The sequence below is a fragment of the Somniosus microcephalus genome, chromosome 32 (genome assembly GCF_052327205.1).
Source record: "Somniosus microcephalus isolate GS21.2 chromosome 32, FLI_Smic_1.0, whole genome shotgun sequence".
NCBI classification, from domain to species: domain Eukaryota; kingdom Metazoa; phylum Chordata; class Chondrichthyes; order Squaliformes; family Somniosidae; genus Somniosus; species Somniosus microcephalus.
Window position 1 is genome coordinate 36,049,461 of NC_141018.1, and position 13,924 is coordinate 36,063,384.

Below are 13,924 nucleotides of genomic sequence, written 5' to 3' on the forward strand. Positions count from 1 at the left end.
AAAAGGTTTTTTCTTACGTCGCCTTTGGTTCTTTTGCCAATCATCTTAAATCTATGTCCTCTGGTTCTCAACCCCATTGCCAATGGGAGCAGTTTCTTTCTATCTACTCTGTCTAGACCCCTCATGATTTAGAACACCTCCATCAAATCTCCTCTCAATCTTCTCTGCTCCATGGAGAACAACCTCAGCTTCTCCAGTCTATCCATGTAACTGAAGTTCCTCATCCCTGGAATCATTCTCGTAAATCTTTTCTGCACCCTCTCTAAGGCCTTCACATCCTTCCTAAAGTGCGGTGCCCAGAATTGGACACAATACTCCAGTTGAGGCCGAACCAGTGTTTTATAAAGGCTCATCATAATTTCCACGCTTTTGTACTCTATACCTCTATTTATGAAACCCAGGATCCCGTAAGCCTTTTTAACTGCTTTCTCAACCTGCCCTGCTACTTTGTGCACATATATCTCTAGGTTTCTCTGCTCATACACCCCCTTTAGGATTGTACTCTTTAGTTTATATTTCCTCTCCTCATTCTTGCTAACAAAATGCATCATTTTGCATTTTTCTGCGTTAAATTTCATCTGCCAGGTGTCCACCCATTCCACCAGCCTGTCTATGTCCTCTTGAACTCTATCACTCTCCTCCTCACTGTTCATTATACTTCCAAGTTTTGTGTCATCTGCAGATTTTGAAATTGTGCTCTGTACACCCTCATCCAAGTCATTAATATATATGAAGAAAAGCAGTGGTCCTAGAACCGACCCCTGGGGAACACCACTGACTTGCGCATAACTGGGTGGACTAATCCTCAGTAACTTCTGCCACAGTGATGTTCTTCATTTCTACCTCCATCAGTCCTGTCACTCCATTAAACCACACTTGCATGTGCTGATTTTCGATGAAGAAATCGTCAGTCGAAGACTCCAGGATCTTCACACTGAATGGCTCCTTCTTGCTCACGGTCACGTCTCTGTTGCGCAGATAGATGGCCACGTTGGATTTCACTGGCGCACGGTAGTTAAACAGTTCGGATAGCTGGAACACAGCAAGTCCTAGGGCAGAGAGTCGAGCGACAAAGGAGATCTGTGGTGAAAGAGAGAAAGGATGTTATAGTAGAGATTGTATTAAAAAAATTGTGTTTTACTGAATAAAGGGGTTCATTCACCATCATTGTCTGAATTATCCTTCCACTCCAGTGTAAATAACCAGTGGTGTCACTAGATTATTTAGTGCATTGGTACCAATAGGTTATGTGCGGGGAGTGTGAAGAGAAGTGAAGGAACATACTTAAGACATAGACTAACGTTAGCTTCGGAACTATCACCACCGCTAACAGGCTTAGCGAGAAAGAGCTTGCATTTGTATTATGCATCATGTCCTCAGTACATCCCAAAGCATTCCACAGCCAAGTAACTGCTTCTGATGCATAATTATGTTGGCAATTTACACACTGCAAGGTTCCACAAACACCAGAGCTAAATGCCCAGTTAATCGGTTTATAGTGCCGTTGGTTGAAGGATGAATATTGGCCAGGCCTCCCGGAGAACTCCCTGCTCTTCTGCAAATACGCCACAGGATCGTTAACATTCATCTGAACAGGCAGAGTGGGCCTCAGTTGAACGTCTCCTTGATAATATAATGTTGCAGTCCTCCAGCGCCAGCCTAAATTATACGCTCCAATCTGGAGAGAGGTTGGAACTCACAACTTTGACTCAGAGTGGCCAAGGTGACACTGTAACCAATAGTCCTTTGCCCTAGTGTCACACAACACAAAATACTCTCTTGAACCCAAGTTTGGAAGGGAAGAATCAACAGCTGTACCTCTGTTTTTAAACAGTCCAAGTGGACACAGTATGAACATTTCACACACTGACCATCAATGTTTCCCGCAATGTTCTTTTGCGGCCCAACGTTAACATTGCATAAGACGGTCCCGGGCTGTGCCTGGTCCCGGGAACGTTGCCGACTATTATACTTTACTGAAATTCTTGCGTCAACACAGAATTGGATTTAGATTCACGCAGCCCGACGCTCTCTTCAGTACCTGGTATTTGTCGGTTACCATATCCGTCGGCGATTTCCATACCGCACTGATCTGCATGGGCAGATTGCTTCCATCGATTAATGTAACCCTGACCCGGGGCGAGGTAGCGAGAACAGAAATCACACAGAGACGCTCTTGCTCAACAGGGTTAAATATGACCACATACCTGGGAAAACAACATACAAGGAACAGGTTAAAGACCTACTGGAACAAATAAACACCCATGCAAGAAAGAACTTGCATTTCTACAGCGCCTTTCACGACCTCAGGACGTCCCAAAGCGCTTTACAGCCAATGAAGTACTTTTGAAGCGTAGTCACTGTTGTAATGTGTAGCTCAAGACCGTAGCTCATCCTCAGCACAGACAGCAGCTCCATCATCCCTTACAGGCAGTCTGACTACAGTCACCTACAATATTAATATCAGTTTTACCACACTGGTCAGCATGGGCAGTGCCACTTGTACAACAGTAGAGAGACTCCAACCTGCTCTGTGAATTCATTGTCTAAATACACCCAGCAGACACTAATTACAGGAAACTCTTTTATCCGGCACCGACGTGTTGCCGGTTTATCAAAATTTCCGGATGATGGAGAGGGTTATCTACCGAGGCTATTTTTAACAAAGAAAAATAAAAAAATCAAGAAATGTGCAGTATACAGTAATTGGGTACTCACCTACAGAATGTTGTGTTAAATGGATGGTGGGAGATGCTTGATTAAGTACAGTACTGCCAGTTGAGGGTAATGCAATGCAGTGACTATCAGCAGCGTGGGAGACACACAGCACCCCTGTAAAATGGCGGATCAGAAGAGACTACCGGCAGCGCGGGAGAGTCAGGCTCCTGTTATTGAGAAGTTCCGACAGCGCCAAGAAGCCGAGTAGTGGCAGTTTGGAGAACTACCCCCACTGACTAACTCGGCCACCGCGGGAGACTCGGACTCGGCAACATTGCCGGTTAGTGAGGTGTTGTTTTCGGAGCGAGAATTTTGCCAGTTAATAGAGAATTCCGGATATTTAGGTGCCGTTTAAACGAGAGTTTCCTGCATATAGAAATCTAACTCAGGGAAACTAGATTAAAGAGAAAGAAAAGCAGAGGTGGGACGACTGCTTGTTCAAAGCATCTCCCCTCATGACGGATGCAAAGGAAAATCCTTGCTGTCTCAGTGCCCCCAGGTTACTTCAATGGCATCAATGAGGAGCCCCGCGATTTCATTCATTTGAATGGGGGACATGACTTTGGACGAGCCCAAGAAACCATCCGGGGCCACCTGACCCCAGGGTAATCGGGTACCAGCAATGTTCCCTTTAAGCTGTGTGACCAGGGCAGCGCTCTGGAGCCCCCGCATAGCCGGCTCACCGGCTTTTAAATGGAAAAACCGCGCACGTGTGGAATTTTGAAAGGGCTGCGTAGCCCGTTAAAGGGGCCGCGCGTTAGAGGGAACATTGGGCACCAGCACTGCCTGAAGCACCTCAGTCGGGGAGAGTGGGGGAAAAAAACGAAGAAAGCCTTTTTTTATTTTTGAATTGACAAATGGTAGCGTATTGTTTCTCCCCAGTGTCCTGGCCAATATTTATCCCTCAACCAACATTGCTAAAACAGATTATCTGGTCAGTTATCACACAGCTGCTTGTGGGATCTTGCTGTGCGCTCAAATCGGCTGCTGCATTTCCTACATTACAACAGCAACTACACTCCCAAAGTACTTCATTGGCTGTAAAGTGCTTTGGGACGTCCTGAGGTGGTGAAAGGTGCTATATAAATGCAAGTCTTGTATACAAAAAGAACAAGCTCACATTGGCTTAATTACTGCAAGAGTTATACCTGGGAAGAGACTCCAACTTTATCACCACTTTCTCTGGTAATGTATCATGATTTTGGCGTCTGTCATCCTGAAATTAAAATCGAGACATTATAATTCACAAATAAGGCAAAACTAACATAACCTCTACTCACAAAAAGAGTAGCACTTTGGCACTCGTACACTGCGAGAGGCTCCAGGTCTGATTTCAGAAGAGTGACGTGCATGTGCCACTCCCTCCTGTCTGCACACTACTGCGGACCCAGGCCTCAGAATGGAAACCTGTTTAATGGCGCGTGCAGGAGTGGGCTGCGCCATTTTGAAGAGTGAGCAGATGTAAAGCATTGACGTCAGTGCTCAGACTCAGATTTAATGTTTTGGGCAAGAGATACGGGGGGGGGGGGGGGGGGGGGGGCGGGGGGGGATGTGTGGAAATACTTTTTTACGCAGTGAGTGGTGAGGACCTGGAACTCGCTACCGACGAAGTGGTGGAGGCGGAGACACTCAATGTGAGACTGGATAGGCACTTGAGGGAAATAAACTTGCAGGGCTGTGGGGATAGAGCGGGGGAATGGGACTGACTGGATTGCTCTACAGAGAGCCAGCACGGACTCGATGGGCCAAATGGCCTCCTTCTGTGCCGTTATGACTCTATGACTCACCGAGTTCCACCTGGCACATTGACTGGCCAGGCTTAGGAGCGGCAGGAACGGACGGCACGTCGTGTCCCTGCTGCCACGAGGTGAGTTTGACTACTGTAGTGCCACGGACCATTTTGCAATCTTTCCTTCTGAATATACAGCCGAGATACCGGCCTTGAAACGAGGCAGCAAATGCGGGCAGATCGCCAAGACCAGTCTAAACTTCAGGGGCAAAGGTTAATCTGCCGACCCTCCAGGGTAAAGGAGGGCCTGGGGATAACAGAACTGCAACCAATTCACTTGCCTCCTAAAGGACACGAGAAGCAGAAAACGTGCCTGTGCCAAGGAGGATGAAGTTAAGGGGAAAGAATGTAAAAAGTGACAAGATTTATAATCATTTCTGGGTTGCGTTAGCACCAACAGAAGTACTTTTATAATACAGGAAACTCTTTTATATCCGGCACCGACAGGACCGGCATGGTGCTGGTTTATCAAAAAGTCCGGATTACAGAGAGTTATAGTTAAAAGGTACGAGAGCTCCGTACACAGCAACAAATCCAGGCTTCCCTGTTGCTTAGCAACAAGTGCAGGAACCCCGGCCACAGACCAAGCGTCCCTGTTGCTTAGCAACAGGTGCAGGAACCCCGGTTACACGGCCACAGATCCAGGAACGGCCACTAATATGAAGTAAAACTTACCTGAACCTACTCCTGAATTTTGACGGTTAACAGAGATTTCCGGTTATTTAGATGCCGGTAAATCGAGAGTTTCCTGTATTTGGTACAAGCAGTTGTTACAGTCCATTTCCCCTCCCCCCCCCCCACCACCCCCTCCAACCTCTTCCCGAAGGCTGTAACTTTTGGGGTATAGTCCACTGCCAGTAGAGCCCTTCAGTGTCTCACCTCATGTCTGCACACATGTGCTTTCCAGCAGGAGTCAAAGCATGGCGAATCTGTGCTGACTTTATTTCCCCCTCCCAAGCCAACTGCAGTGGCACCCCCAGAGGAGATCAGTGCAGGCCAGAGACTGAATCTGGAATCTCCCTGGTCTGCCTGGCTCAGTTCCAATGCATTTACCAATTGAGCCAGAGAGAGAGAGAGAGGAGTGTACACTTTTCCAACTAGAGACTTAAGGGTTAAACTCTCTGAAAACTGTACAGAAACTGTCCTTACAACAGGCTCCAGTGCAAGAGACAGATCACACTGAGAGAAAACGTGCAGCAGTGGTATGTGGAGAGGAGACACCCTTTCTAAGCAGGGTAGACTGGATGGTGTTAGGAGGCAGCAGAAGCAATATAAAAGCCAAAACCAGTCATTCTGCAGCACATTCCTCTGCGGCTACAATCACCTTAAAACCCCAGGTGTAATTTCCGGCACAAGAGCATTATGAGAAAATCATTACATCCGTCATTCCGGAAAGGCCCCACAATCCCCCCCCCCTCCAACTGCAGTATCCAATTATTCCCCCCCCCCCCCACTGCAGTATCCAATTATTTCCCCCCTCCCACCACTGCAGTATCCAATTATTTCTGTGGTTTTCACCTATACTACCCAATCTCAAAGTCCGTGCAAGTGTTGATCACTGTTTGTGGGGAAAAAACACCCAACATCGATCCTAAATTTACTTTTTACTAGTCTGAATCTGTCCCCCCAGGCTTTAATCTGAAGTAATTGTCCAAACCTGCTTCTTCCACGCGGTTTACCATCTTATATCTCTAAGCCCCAGTTTCACCAGTCTGTCCTTGTAACTCAATCCTCCGAGACTGGGGATCAGCTGTGTGGCGCTTCTCTGAACCGAAGGTCTTGTTGCATGTCCCAGTGATCAGAAAATGACAGTACTCGAGATACAGTCTGCCAGAGCCTTATCATCTTTCGTTTAGGCATTTTAGAGCCTTCCGGACTCAACATTGAGTTAACAATTTCAGATCATAGCCTCTGCCCCCATTTCATTGGACGACAGTTAATGATTCTGCCATTCCCATTTACACGTCTTCTAAACCCATCTTTTGTTCCTTTACTTGTCCCAATACCATCTCCTTTTGCCTCGCACTATCATCCCTTTTGTCATTTAATCACTCCTGCCTTCTAGCCTATCACCCTTTTGTTATTTCCTCCCCTCCCCCCCACTTTCCCTGCCCCTGCTCTTGCTTAAAACCCGTCACATCTCTAACCTTTTCCAGTTCTGATGAAAGGTCATCAACCCGAAACATTAACTCTGTTTCTCTCTCCAGACCTGTGGAATTCTCTACCACAGAAGACAGTTGAGGCTGTTAAGTCTGTGTGTTCCAGTTATGGTTAATATGAATCACTGCACACAGACCACAAGAATAACTTTAACAGGTCTTTACTAGTCGAAGGTCAGGGCTGAACTAAAAGATACAAGACGCTATACAGGCTTATATACCCGAGTGGTCACTACTGGTATTACAGTACACAGGGGCTCTTAAAGGTACATACACTACAATTCCTCCCCTTTTAGATAATTAGTACATAACATTTTAAGTAATCATTAATTAACATGTTTACAAGAACAATAATCTACACATTTGCTGCAGTTAATCAATTATAAGTCAGTCTCTCTGGAGGCTTCCTGACTCGGTCCGGATAACGCCTCGGTGGTGTAGTAGTTTTCGGTGGTGTAGTAGGTTCTTTTGGCAAGGTCGATTCGGCTTGAATGCCAGTGTCGGGTTCATCTGGTTCCAGTATCACCGGATCGGAGGTAGATACTATGGGTATCTCTGCTTCATCATTAGGCGTATAGAGTTGTGGTGTAGGTTGTCCCTTTTCGGATGATTCTATGATCTGGTCAGCATGGCGCCTTATTATGCTTTCTCCAATGTCCACGGTATACATCAGCGGTCCTAGTCGTGTGCAAATAGTTCCAGGCTGCCATTTCTCGGTACGGTAGTCCCGGGCCAAAACTTGTTGACCTATCTGGAAGGTTCTAGTTGGCCTTTCATTCATGCCTTGAAATTGCCGGTTCTCTACGTCCCTTCTGATGTTTGGCTTGATCAAATCCAGCCGGCATCTTAGTCTTCTATTGAAAAACATCATGGAGGGAGTTTGGTTTGTAACCACGTGTTGCATTCCTGTACGCAAACAAGAAGTTATCTACCTTATGTTGTAGATTTATGTCTTCATTACCCATGGCCTTTATGGCCTTCTTGAAGGTCTGGACAAACCTTTCAGCTAATCCATTGGTGGCGGGATGGTATGGGGCGGACGTGTAGTGCTTAACCCCATTGTTTTTTTAAGAACTTCCTGAATTCTTCGGACACAAATTGCGGTCCATTATCAGAACAGATCTGTTCTGGCAGCCCATTCCTGGCAAATATGGTCCTTAATACTGTGATGGTTTTTTCCGTGGTGGTGGAGGACATCTTTATTACCTCCGGCCACTTGGAGTGTGCATCCACCGCGATTAAGAACATTGAGTCCATAAATGGACCAGCAAAGTCGATATGTACCCTTTGCCATGGAGATGAGGGCCACTCCCATGGATGTAGAGGGGCTTGTGGTGGGGCGTTTTGGACCTTCTGGCATCCTAGACAGCTCTTGGTCATTTCTTCGATGTCTCCATCGATACCTGGCCACCACACAAACGCTCTAGCTAAGTTCTTCATTTTCACTCCACCCAGATGCCCCTCGTGAAGCTCCTTTAGCACTCTATCCTTGAGTTTGGGTGGAATCACCACTCTGGATCCACACATCAAGGTTCCTCGGCACACTGACAGCTGTTCTCTTCTTTGCGAGAATGCTGGCAACAGTGGTTCACCATGTGCTGGCCATCCCTTCACCGTTAAATCGTAGACTCGAGAGAGAGAGAGAGAGAGAGAGAGAGAGTCGGGTCATTTCTCGTTTCCTTTTCAATGGTCGAATTTGTTACTGGTAGACATTCCACTGTGGTTGAGTGGAACATCTCCACTGGGTCCACTGTAGGCGCCTCTTCCACCGTTGGCAACGGTAGGCGCGATAAACCGTCAGCATTCCCATGCTGTTTTGATCCTTTGTATTCTATGTCATATTGGTGTGCCCCTAGGAAAAGGGACCACCTCTGTAGCCTTTGCGCTGTCATAATGGGAACGCCCTTTTTAGGGTCGAATATGGATACCAACGGCTGGTGGTCTGTCAGCAGTGTAAACTTCTGGCCCTGCAGGTAATGATTAAACTTCTTTACTCCCCACACAAGGCCGAGAGCCTCCCTATCTATCTGAGCATAGTTGCGCTCAGCGGAGGTCAATGATCTGGATGCAAATGCGACTGGCCTTTCCAAGCCATTTGGCAACTTGTGTGAGAGTACTGCTCCAATACCATAAGGAGAAGCATCACAAGCTAAACGAATAGGTAGCGTTGGGTTGAAGTGAGCCAACACTTCCTCTGAGGTGATCAACGCCTTGCTTTTGCGAAAGGCCTTCTTACAGTCCTCGCTCCAGTTCCATGGTACTTCTGCAAAAGAGCGTTCAGCGGGTGCAGCACCGTGGATAGATTTGGCAGAAACTTATGGTAATAGTTAATCAACCCTAGGAACGACCTCAACTGGGATACATTTTCCGGAGCGGGAGCCTTCACAACAGCTTCGATCTTGTCAGGTGACTTGTGCAGCCCCTCCTGGTCAATGACATGACCACAGTACGAGATCCGATTCTGAAAGAACTCACATTTCTGGCGATTAACTCGAAGTCCATATTCCTTCAATCTGGTGAGCACCAGTTTCAAATTTGCAAGGTGTTCCTCATCGTCATCTCCTGTAATCAGGATATCGTCCAAGTAACATTGAGTGCTTGGAATTCCCTGTAATACCTGCTCCATGGCCCTCTGCCAAATTGCTGGAGCCGAAGCCACTCCAAAAACCAGTCTATTATATCGATACAAGCCTCTGTGCGTGTTGATTGTGAGATACTGGCGCGACTCTTCCTCAACTTCCATCTGTAAGTACGCTTGCGCCAGGTCTATCTTGGTGAAGTGTTTCCCGCCAGACAATGAAGCAAAGATATCCTCAATCTGCGGAAGCGGATATTGCACCGTGTGAAGCACCGGATTAACTGTGATCTTGAAGTCTCCACAGATGCGGACCTTCCCCGGTTCCCCTGGCTTGTTACTCGATGAACGCTTCATGACGGGAACAATGGGCGTGGCCCACTCACTCCAGTCCACCTTAGACAGTACTCCTGAACGTTCTAGCCCTTCCAGCTCAGCTTCCACAGCAGGTCGTATCGCATAAGGTACCGGTCTGGCTTTGAAATATTTTGGGTTTGCATGTTCTGCAATCTTGATTTTTGCCTTAATTCCTCTCAGTGTTCCCAGTCCCTGTTGGAACACCTCTTTAGCCTCATCCAATATTCTGGACAATCGTTCAGGTTTGACATCTTTTTTTCCGGAATCTACCGTTATTGCTTTTAGGGAGTGCCAGTCCATATTTATTTTCCTGATCCACTCCCGTCCCAGAAGTGGTGGACCTCCCTCAGGTAGTACATATAAGTCCATTCCTTGGTGTTCTTTGCCCTTGTGTATCACCTTGACTTTTATCTTTCCGATGGGGTATACTCTTTGCCCCGTGTATGTCTGCAATACTATCTCCGTATCCCGTAGGGGAATATGTGTGAATAACCTTTTGTAATCTTGCTTATTCATGACCGTCAACACCGATCCGGTGTCCAATTCCATCTTCACTTGGACTCCTGCTATCTGCAGTGTGACCCAGATAGTTTGTAGGTCAGCTTCCTTACTCACATTGTGAATTCTCAGACTACCCAGTTCCTTGCTGTTGGCGTCTGAATCCGAATTCTGTTCATCCGAACTCTTCTCAGCCACCTTATGTACCTTTCTGCACTTTTCCTGCGGTGACTTTTTGTTGCTGGTCTTCTTTCCTGACCGGCATACTTTAGCTAGGTGACCAAGCTTGCCACATTTTCTACATTCCTGGTTTTTAAACCAGCATTGGTTCTGATCGTGTGTTGTCTTTCCACAACGATAACATTTCGCTGTACCCAAAGCCATTTGATCTACGCTGAGTACCGCTGCATTTCCGCAGTGCCTCTCGCTGCGGCTTCGTGCGATGCTGCAATAGTGACAGCCTTATCAAGTGTAACATCATTCTCTTCAAGCAGCCGCTTTTGTGTTCCTTCTTTCGACAATCCACACACGAATTTGTCTCTCAGTGCCTCTGTCAGTCTTTCCCCAAACTGACAGTATTTCGCTAGCTTACGCAGTTCAATTAAATACTCCGCGTTGCTTTCCTCTTTCAGTTACGTTCTCGCATAAAATTTAAATCGTTCCGCTAACATCAGCGGTGTGGGGTTCAAATGATTTCTCAGGACAGCAACAATATTAGCGAAAGCCTGATCCGCCGGTTTAGCTGGTGATAGAAGATGCTTCAATAGCCTGTATGTCTTCGCACCCATTGAGTTTAGTAAGGTTAGTGCTTTATCTTCATCGGATATTTTATTTGCCTTACAATAAATCTCTATGCGTTCTACATATGTGGCCCAATCTTCAACATCGGGATCGAAATCGTTGATGTTACCACGCTTAGGCATCCTCGCAATCTTCTTGAGAAACAAAAAGAAATTTTTCTTTAATTTTTTTTTTTTTTTTTAAATGGCGGTTTCCCGCGCTTGTCTTCTTCCCCCGCCTACGAAAATGGCGGCTTCCCGCGTTTGTCTTTCTCCCCCGCTGGCTGTAATGGCGATTGCCGTATTGCTGCGTTCGTCCTCCCCAGCGGTTCTCAAATCGTGCCTCCCAGCCCCTCTTGCAGTCCGGTCCTTTCCCCCGGCTGCGGCTGAGTTCTCCGCGGTTTTTTAAATTTTTTTTTATTTTCTCCCGCGCCTTACGCTGTCCCGGTCGCTGCGCCTCGCGGCCTCGGTAGCTGCCCGGCCTTTTTCACCGGTCGCGGTCGAGCTCTCTCTCGACGCTGTTGCGTCTCCCAGCCCGCTTGCAGCCCGGTCTTTTACACCGGCTGCGTTTGCATTCACCGCGGCTCCCGTGCCTTACGCTGCCCCAGTCTCAGCGCCTCTGGCCCCGACTTCTGTCCGGCTCTTTTCCCCGGCCGTGGTCGAGTTCTCCGCCCTTATATCCTCCGTTTTTCCCTCCCCTACTTCACAGCCAACGTGGCCGACTTGCTGCTCGTCGCTGATCGGCTTACCCACCACCGTGATAGAAGGGATGATCACTGCCTGTTGCTGATGGAAGGCTTCGTGTCAGGATTCTTCCTTGCTCTTCAGACCCGAGTCTTTTCTCAGCAGGATGATGAGGGCGGATGCCTCTTCTCGACGCCCGTTAAACTGCCTTGGATGTATTTCTGCCGCAGGGTAAGATCGTACTCGTCGCCACTGTTAAGTCTGTGTGTTCCAGTTATGGTTAATATGAATCACTGCACACAGACCACAAGAATAACTTTAACAGGTCTTTACTAGTCGAAGGTCAGGGCTGAACTAAAAGATACAAGACGCTATACAGGCTTATATACCCGAGTGGTCACTACCGGTATTACAGTACACAGGGGCTCTTAAAGGTACATACACTACAGAGGCCAATTCATTAAATACATACACTACAGAGGCCAATTCATTAAATATATTCAAGAAGGAGTTGGATATATTTCTTAAGGCTAAAGGGATCAAGGGATATGAGGAGAAAGCAGGGACAGGGTACTGAATTTGGATGATCAGCCATGATCTCATTGAATGGCGGAGCAGGCTCGAGGGGCCAAATGGCCTACTCCTGGCTCCTATCTTCTATGTATCCACAGATGCTGCCTGACTTGCTGAGTATTTCCAGCATTTGCTGTTTTTATTTCTGCCAGAGCTTTATACAGTTTGAGTACAACTTCCTCCGATTTGTATTCTACTGCTTGAGCTATCTAGTTTAGGATTCTATTTGGTTTAATGATCGCTAACCCGCATGGGCTGGACATGTCGAGTATTGAATCCACTAAAACCCCTTGATCACTTTCAACTTCATCCTTTGCTATTTTGCCATGATTCCTGGAGTAACTATCATTCACTTTTTTTTTTTACTTCCCATGTGTATTACTTCACACTTGTTACATTTAATTTGATATTGTTCTGTCCACTTGTACACTTTGTCCAGCTCTTGTTTTTAGTTCCGAAGCTGATTCCTCCGATTACACCTTCCTTCTACTTTGGCATCATCTGCAATTGAGTGTTGAACTTATTTGGACCAATTTGCATTAAATTCCTGAATCCAACACTGATTTCTGGGGCACCACACTCAGCCTGGGAGTTGATAAGAAATTGGTCCAAGGATAGATTTTCTCTCGACCCCCACCCACTCCTCCCACCTCAGTTCTGGCCTTAGAAATCATCTTCACTTTGATTTTATATATATTTTAAATATCATGTTAATTTACCAGCTGCAGGAAAAGTGAAGACTGGTCATATCTGTAGGTGTTCTTGTCCTGGAGTATCAGGAAGTGAGCTGCATTAATGATCACTCGTTTCAAATTCATAAGGGAGTGAAAGAGCCTGAAAAGGAAAAACAGCCTCATGTTTATACAGTGTCCTATCACATCCCTCAAAAGCCTCGCATTTAGCATTAGAAGCAGGAACTTTATATAAAACCCTTCTGGGGTTTACTTGGCAGGTTTTAAACTGCTGAAATAAGACTTCAGTGATCTTCATAAGCCAGGACAACTATTGCACAGTTCGGCAGCAGCAACATTTATATGAAAACAAACACCGAAGTAAAGCAGCAGAGGTTGTTCCTCAGCTGGGGAATGGGAATAGGATCCTATGAAAATAAACGTGAGCTGGGAGCATTAATCTCAAACTGTGCCCTTCATTCATTTTATACTTAGGGGCCCCCAAGCCTCAGCCCTTGCCAACATGCCCCCGTGTGCACTTCAAGACAGGCAAATGGTTGTGTGGATTTCTCGCTAGTTAGGTTTGAAGCACAGTGACGGGCTTCCATACGACGCGACGTGTACCTGATCCCGTAGTCAACGACCACTACTTCTTTTGAGGTGCCAGTGATGGCGTCGTGGTGCTGGAACAGTCCTATGTTCCGCCGAGCTTCTGTTAGCGAGCTATAATCAGAAACCGGGTATTTACTGTCTGCACCAGAGCGCCGAGCGTGATTCAGGGCCAAGCTGTAGAGGATCTCAGCTGCTCTGCAATAAAATGACAGGTTTTTACAGGAGGCCAACAAGGGTCATTTAAAAAAAAATACCAACACACGCTAGTTGATCTCATAGAATTTTACAGAGCAAGTCATTCAGCTCATTCTACTTGTACCAGCTCTGAGAGCTGAATCCCAATCCAATGTCCTGTCCCTGTATTACCCTCCGACATTTACCCACTCCCTGTATAAAAGTTACTCTGCTTCCACCATTGTAACAATCCTCTGCCTAAAGAACTCTGCTAACCTCTCCTTTCCTTCTTTGGTGAAATTTATGTCCCCCAATTACTGACTAACCAAACAGTG

General features: G+C 46.6%; 1 protein-coding gene across 2 annotated transcripts in view; it reads right to left on the reverse strand.

The window, feature by feature from the left end:
• Positions 1-13,924, reverse strand: part of man2a2 (mannosidase, alpha, class 2A, member 2) — a 60,573-nt gene that overhangs the window by 22,870 nt on the left and 23,779 nt on the right. For both annotated transcript variants that reach the window (XM_085972423.1, XM_085972421.1), the window contains exons 10-14: positions 13,428-13,610; positions 12,852-12,966; positions 3,867-3,934; positions 2,042-2,207; positions 844-1,080 (exon numbers count right to left, since the gene is read on the reverse strand). In XM_085972423.1, coding sequence (XP_085828549.1) covers positions 844-1,080; positions 2,042-2,207; positions 3,867-3,934; positions 12,852-12,966; positions 13,428-13,610 — 769 coding nt within the window. The remainder of the gene's footprint in view (positions 1-843; positions 1,081-2,041; positions 2,208-3,866; positions 3,935-12,851; positions 12,967-13,427; positions 13,611-13,924) is intronic.